The sequence below is a fragment of the Gavialis gangeticus genome, unplaced genomic scaffold (genome assembly GCF_001723915.1).
Source record: "Gavialis gangeticus isolate Ggan-Ray unplaced genomic scaffold, GavGan_comp1, whole genome shotgun sequence".
Classification (NCBI taxonomy): Eukaryota; Metazoa; Chordata; order Crocodylia; family Gavialidae; genus Gavialis; species Gavialis gangeticus.
In genome coordinates this window covers 30,421,455-30,429,220 of record NW_017728993.1, presented here as the reverse complement: position 1 = coordinate 30,429,220, position 7,766 = coordinate 30,421,455, and the positions used below count along the sequence as shown (strand labels likewise).

The 7,766-nt window shown below is 39.6% G+C and overlaps 1 protein-coding gene across 1 annotated transcript in view; it reads left to right on the top strand.

Annotated features, from left to right (window-relative positions):
• The window catches only part of LOC109305326 (vitellogenin-1-like), a 61,300-nt gene that overhangs the window by 47,097 nt on the left and 6,437 nt on the right, over nucleotides 1-7,766 (top strand). The window contains exons 26-32 of the mRNA XM_019528329.1: nucleotides 405-611; nucleotides 1,562-1,704; nucleotides 2,398-2,536; nucleotides 3,853-3,988; nucleotides 4,897-5,083; nucleotides 6,480-6,577; nucleotides 7,449-7,543. Coding sequence (XP_019383874.1) covers nucleotides 405-611; nucleotides 1,562-1,704; nucleotides 2,398-2,536; nucleotides 3,853-3,988; nucleotides 4,897-5,083; nucleotides 6,480-6,577; nucleotides 7,449-7,543 — 1,005 coding nt within the window. The remainder of the gene's footprint in view (nucleotides 1-404; nucleotides 612-1,561; nucleotides 1,705-2,397; nucleotides 2,537-3,852; nucleotides 3,989-4,896; nucleotides 5,084-6,479; nucleotides 6,578-7,448; nucleotides 7,544-7,766) is intronic.

Below are 7,766 nucleotides of genomic sequence, written 5' to 3'. Positions count from 1 at the left end.
TCGAGAAGGACCCATCCACTACCACCCTCTGGGTGCGACTCTCTAACCAGTTGGCGACCCATTGGACTGTATGGGTGTCTACGCCACAGTCCCCCAGCTTCCTAATGAGAATGGGGTGAGAGACAGTGTCAAAAGCCTTCCTGAAGTCCAGGAAAACTATATCCACTGCCACCCCTGCATCCAATGATTTAATGACCTGGTCGTAAAAGGCCACTCGATTAGCGTCTCGATTAAACTAAAACTAAAAAAAAAGAAACAAACCACCATAACTTACTCTGATATAATGATAGGAGTCAGGAAATATTTTCATTCTGAACCATCCAAGGCTCTATCATACTGAAAAGCACAGTGCGAAGTAAGGCCAGGGTTCAACAGTAAATGCATATGCATTTTTTATTTTTCAGCGTACCTTCCTGGGAGAGAGAATGCCACCAGGCTTCACCATTGTGGTTCGTGCTGTTAGAAGTGACAACAAAAATCAAGGTTATCAAGCCACAGCATACATGAATTCTGGTGCTGACAAAGTTGACCTGCAGATAGTTGTGGTTCAGCTCGCTGAATCTAACTGGAAAGCTTGTGCTGATGCTGTAGTCTTACCTCTGAAAGCACAGGTAAACAGCTAATTCCACCAATAAAAGCTTTAAATGGATAAGGGTTGTATAAATTAACTACAAAGTGCTATACAAATGAAGAAATTGCCTAACAATAAGGATACATTTTCCTGAATCATTTTATATGTGTTATCAGCAACATTTTGATTTTTTTAAAACATTCAGCTGCACTACAAGCTGTTTGATGAATCATCACAAAAATACAAATATTTTCAAAGTTGTTTGTAAAGGTTTTGAAACATTTGGAAAAGTTTTGACCTGCCTTATTACCAATTTCTACCAGCTACAGATCTGGTCCATTCCTCTCCTTCTTATACATGTCAGATCATTTCTTTTTCAAGGTTATTTCTTATAATTCGTTAACTGCATTAGACAGGACTCTGTTTGCAGCCTCTGTATTCAAGTCTCTCTTCCACACTCCTGTACATCTATCTCCGTTAAGGAAACCAGCAAAGTGTTCTGTGGATGTAGTGATTTAGAGACCTCTATTTTTCATATTGTTCATTTCCAAAATTCCCTCAGAAATCTCAGTAGTAAAAACTGCTTCTCTTCGCACGACCAGGCATTTTGCAAAGACAGCTGTGAAGCTGTAAAATGAGTGAACTATTTCTTTTTTTAAATATTCAACCAAAGATAATGTTGCCAAATGTAATGGATCCCAGCAATCTATCCCTGCAACATTTTATATCATAATTCAGTGCTTGTTTTGAAAATCAGAAAAGGAAAAGCTTATTCCTTTCCTAAAAGGAAAGGCAGCTTAGCCTTTTCCCTCACGTCTCACCCCTGTTCTGCTCCAAAGGTAGCTAGATTTCCTCTGCTATGGGCTAGACGCAATGGGGACTGTTTTGAAGTTTCATAAAGACAAGAACAAGTCATACTTTGATATAACAGATAGTTATACCCTGATTCCATTTCTGAAATGCTAATGAATATTTCCTTTCTTCACAAAGGCAAGGTTGAGATGGGGCAAGCAATGTCGGGACTATAAAATTGAGGCAAGGGCTTCCACAGGCCAGCTGGCAAGGAATCCAGCAATACAGTTGAAGATGGCATGGACAAAGCTTCCATCCTGGATAAGGAGGACATCCGTAATGTAAGTAGTTTCTTAGCTTGTCATTTATTTTGTTACTTATGTGACTCTGCTTGATGACCTGAAGGTTTTTGGTGGAACTAGTTGAAAACCTCAGCTATAATAAATTTTTGCTGAAAAAATGTAGATTCAACAAAGCTAAAATATTTCACAAATTTGCTTTTAGTTTCACTGTATCGTTTGCACTGAAAACAAGTAAAACAATTCAAAAATATCAAATAATCCAACCTCCCGTCTTCCATTAATTGTGTATCTGCTACCCTGAGAATTTCTCTCACCCCCTCCCCCAGCTGATTTTCGCTAGGCTGTGATCAGAAACATGAGGAAGAATGCCTTGCACCCAAAAGTTTCTCTAACTTGATCCCTACTATATAGTTGGTCTAGTAAAAGATATCGCTGTACAAAATCCTTGCCTCTCACCCCAACACAAATAAAAAATATGTTATTACAATGTTTTCAAAACTAAATTGTTTAATTTTTTAACTTATATCTTAAATATTAAAACAATTAAGATGGTCAAAATAAATACAAGATTAATTCAACATTTTGTTTGATCCTAAACAGCTATCTATATATTTTTTTAATTCTCAATTCACTGTCTTCTTTTTTTGATTTCTCAGAGCTGCCAGCCACCCCCCAAAATCAGTTATTTTCACAGCTATACTTCTGAGTAAGTCATGACTCATTTCTCCTTAGGGTTACAGACTATGTTCCTGGTGTAGCATTCATGTTGGGATTCTCACAAGCAGATCAGAGAAATCCATCACGTGAGCTTGTCCTAAGGGCAGCTGCAACATCTCTACGAACAATTGACGCAGTTATTAAAGCTCCAGGGGTATGTGTGGTTTTATTCTTTTTCTCTAATGTACTTTTTCTTGGTACATAAATTTACACTAAATCTGAGAAAGGTAAAAAAAAGTAGAACATTATCTCCGATACAAACTACTCTAGATTCCTGAACATACAGAGCTTGATTCTGCACAGCTTGGGTTCAGTATACCAATAAGCTGAGGATAAAAAGTGATCAGCAGGATAAAAAGTGCTTGGAAACCTGATGCTCTAATATTGAAAAAAATTGATGCAAAGCCACCAAGTCAGTCCTGTCTAGTAGCAGAGTAAGGCCAAAAGGGGAGCCCCTAGCAAAATACTTTATTTGCATGCTGAGGATTACCCTAACGCCTCTAATTACTCTGATAGTCATTCTGGACTCTAACTTTAGTTGATTTTATGAAGAGATCTCAAGAGTAAGGTGCATAAGATGGTCTTGAGGCTTACACAAGATGCATGGGGAACAGTCCACTTAGAGCTGACTCTTACTTGCACCTATATGTAACATCTATTCTGTGCAGTGCACTGCACGAGGGATATAGGATCAAGTTCTGTAATAACCACAAAAGCAGCACTCCATTGACCAAATAAGAAAGGTTAAATTTTCCAAGGAGCCTGCCTGGATTTAGTCTGCAGAATCCCTTTGATTAATTGTTCCTTGTCCACCAAATCCCTGTGGACTTTTTTGAAAAGTTTCCCCTTGTGGGTCTGATTTAAATGAATAACAGCTTGGCTGTTCATAAATAAGGAAGTAGGTATGTCCTTAGCTTCCCTTGTGCCCTAATATTGCAGAGCCTTTCATATGTGAAAATGAGAGAGTGGGTGTATTAGGCTTCTGTCTGTTTATTTAAGTATGTTTAATGTGTACTTAATACAAAGTATCCTTTGTGTTGGGGAACTCAGCCAAAATCACATCACACCAATATTTAGCCTATTAGACTGTATGATAATATATTCAATTTAGTCAGCTATACTAATTCAGCCTCTAACTTACTTAACTAGCTGGCAAGTTTCTTTGTTTGCTTTAAGGAAGTCACACAATAGTATCTTAAATAACATTCACACACATTAATATCCCACATCATTGAATGTAAAACTAAATTCTCAAGATGGCATAGAAGTCATAATAAAATCGAAGATAATGGTCCCTCATAAAATATATTCTATGTTTGGGGCATACACTATCAACCGCAAACACTCCAAATGCATAAATACATAGTTAAAATATGTTTATTAGGAGACTGTTTGTCGGTATGACTGACAAAATGGAGATTTTAAATTATACTATTGAATATGTCATATTTTAATTTACTTCTGTTTCAGGCAACCCTTTACTATCAGGGTTTCCCGATTCCATTTGCTTTGCCTGTAGGGCCATATCTACCTTATCAGACTCCAGAAATTACCTCGTGGAATGTCCTTCCAGAAATAGCTTCACGGATTGCTCAAGAAGATCAAGGTAAAATTCTTATTATAAACACTTGTCTGGAGTGGAGCAGATGGTGATGATCCTGCTTTGAGCAGAGGATAGGACAACATGGCGTTCAGATGTCCCTCGTAGCCCTGTTGTTCCATGACTCTATGACTGCACATGTATTTGGTCTTGTACCTGGTAAAAGAGCAGTGATTATCCATAACATATTTAGCCCCACCTGCGGCTCTATTTCCTGTCATCTTCGGCTTTTGACTTTCTTAGCAGTACTTTTTTGGAGAACCATGATAATCCTTACCCTTCCCAAAAGAATTGCCTTTTCCACAGCCCACTCCTTGTTTGGCAGCAGTCTTACTGGATTCTGCCTGAAAGGACTTCAACTTTACATGGCAGCTATAACTTGGCAGAGATCCTAAGTATAAGATCTGTCCCTTACCGCTTGTAAGGGACTGTCAAGCATACCGCATGAGATGGTGGATATGGGACAGAAATATGAGTTTCCTACCCTCTTTATGTTCCTCATTTTGTGATTTTTAGCTAGGTGACATGTCAAACTTAAATGACACATACTACAAACAGTTGCATGATTTTGAGAAATGACAGCCAGTTTTACAGTGGTTTCAGCTTTTAATTTCTCAGAAGTTTGATACAATCTAATTTTGAAAACTTGGTTGCTGTCACTAAGGGGTTGGTTTTGCAAAGTACAATTAAACAAAGTGCTGGATATACAACCTGCTTACTCATCATTTTCTGTTGCTGCCCTGCCTTTCTGTAAATATATATTTAGGTTAAGATTTTGAAAGCTGCCTAGGAGTTTTAGAGCTGTCGATTTGAAATTCCCGGCTATTCAGGCCTCTTAGGCAGTCTCCAAGAACTTTACAGCTACCAACATGGTATTGTCTCATATGAAATTTATTTTCATTGTTGTTTTTCAGCCACATGTGAACTGCGTGAAGATGATTTCAAAACATTTGACAAAGTGAAGCACAGCTGTTCCTTCAACAAGAGCTGCAACCTCATTGTGGCTCAGGACTGCACTGCTCATCCCAAATTCATAGTGTTTACAAAGACAGCTGATCCCAGCTCTTTCTCAAGGGAGGTTTACATCAATATGAGCTCGTCGTAAGTGCAATTACCCATAAGCCCCAAGAGTCTATGTAGAATCTTGGGCAGTCACAAAAGGCACTTCAAGGAGGACCTTGGTTACATTAAGGCCCTTGGCATACGTTATTTCCATCAAGCAATGGGTAACATTATGCCATGTGACTTGCCTCATGTCCATAGCACAAGTTATCCAAAGAGGGAAACAGTGCCCAGTGAATTTGCTCTGCCAGCATTTACCAGCAAGGAGAGCTGGAGAGCTACTGGCAGTGACTGCCAGCCCCCTCCTACATCTTCAGTTTTGCTGCCAATGAGAAGTGAGCTCTTAGCTCTGGTTGGGTGAAGGTCTGGCACACTTCAAACCTGCAAGTACATAGGTGGGCTTTTTCTAGGGTATTCCACTGAAGGTGCTCTTGAAATATCAGTCTCCAGTGTGCTTGAGAGTCATTGGATAAACACACTGATCAACAGGAGTTGAATAAAGTCCTACACAATCTCTGGAGCTGCATGTTAGATTAGTCATACTCCCCCTCTCTGGCCAATAAATCTTTAATTCTTTTTGAAAAGGTGGACCAGTTTCAAAAGGAAAGGTGGAGAGCATTTGTATTCCAGGCTTGATGGTAGGGGCAGTATACAAAAGGGTTTGAGTCAGTACTGAACCTGTAGAGCCTATATTTGGGCAAGTGCTCTAGCCACAGACCTATTGATTTAGAGGATCCACTGCCCCTACCTTCTTCTTCAGCTGTGTGGTCCTATCTCTGTTTTGACAGGACAAGTCACAGACCCATAGACCATAGGATTCTGAGCTGTGAATTGTAATCTAACATTGGCACCTCTCTGCAATCCAGAGAAAGCCACCTAACTTCCAGTTAGAAACAGGACTTAAAAGTCACTGGTATTCTCAGCATTTCCTCTTGGCCACAGTGCCCGCTGCTGTGAATCCCATTCTGAAGCACCAAACTCTACTCAAGCACTGTAAAGACAGCTTGGGCACTTAACGCAGGGTTGTGGATTACAATCCAAGAGCCAGGGACCTGCAAGTTAGGCATTGTGTCACTCAGCATCATGTCATAAAAATCCCTTTATGGATCTAGCCATTTGTTGAAATTTTGTTACAAAGAGAAAAAAAAATTAGAACCAGAGAAAGAAAAACTCTTCTGGCTCTTACCCTGTTATCTAACTGTTCCATTTCTTGGGCCTTATCTCATCACCAACTCCTGGAAATCTGCCCTTTTCCTCCTTTCCCATTTGTCTATGTGGATTATACTACAACTGTAAATCCAGCCCCTATGGAAGTCTTGAAAGAAAGGGACACTTTTAAAGATTGAATTCTGAGCCTGGTTCTCTGCTAGATTTGATAGTTTGTCAATGTTTCATACCTTCTAGTACAGCAAACATGTTGTTTTCTTTTTTCAAGAAACATCACAATCTATCCTTCAGAATCTTCCTCTCTCCTTGTGTCATACAACAACGATCCCATACTAACAGACAGTGATGAGTATGAAAACACAGAAGGTACTGTATGTTACATGTAAAGCACACACCTTAATCATCTCAATTAAACTGATTCACTATTTTGAACTAGTAGGTGTTCAAATACCATAATGATAACCACCATATTAGAAGCATGCTCTCTGGGGCCAGATCTTCAGTCCTAGTTGTTTATAGAGCATAATGTTTCATCCCAAACCTAACAGCCTATCACAATAGCATGGTTAAGGAAACCCACTTTCTAGAGCTAGTGATTTGGCTGTCACATCCAAGTTAGGTACAGATATTTAAAAAGCCCAAGGTGGAATTGATCCAAGTTATGCGGTTCTCTGTAAGTGGCATAGTTTAGATTGATAGCAAACAGAACATATATTCACCGTTTGGCGGGGGGAGGGGGAAGGGATCTTAGACTGGGTTCCACTGTTTTTAAACCATTCTGTGTAGGTCGAACTTCTGTTCCATTATGGGTAGAGACCAGTTTCTGATTGCTTGTAGTGGTAAAAGTGTAATGTCTGTACCTGGCCCAAATCACCTCTAACTCTCCCACCCCCACCTCCTCAGTGACCAGGTGGGGTCAAATGGGTCAGCAGGGACAGCCTTCAGCATGAGTCTCAGTTTAAACTCACTGTTTTACAGCCACAGAGAAGCACTTTAACTGATTTGCCACTAAGCCCTTTCTCGTACAGAAAAGAAAAGTCAGTGCCAGCTGTATTGTTCAATCGTAGAAAAATTTTCAAATGTAAAGAAAAATCTCTTCTTTGGCAAAAAATGTCTTCAGAGTGAAAGAGAAAGTAGTCATTGTAAATTACACTTAATGATTGGTTACATGAGTTCAGAAACTATTTTTTTTTATTTTAAAGTTAAAATGTCTAAATGTTGACCTATGTTTTTTCAGAAAACATTAACGTTTATAGAAATGACTCACTAATTATAGTAGAAGCTCCAAGCCAAGGACTGAATAATGTGACTTTTGATGGTGTGATACTTAAGGTATTTCTGGTTCTGCTCTATGACTAGCTTTGTTTTCTCTTGTACCCATTGGTGATGCATAGCGGGTGCACTGAGATTGGCTGAGCACTCCCTGGAAACACCAACCGTGAAACCAGAAGTGCTGGTGGAAGTATACTTCTGGTTTCACTGGTGATGATTTTGGGCTCGGCAATCAGCTACTGGGGGACCCCCCCCTCCCCCCAGTTGGCAATCGGCCACTGGG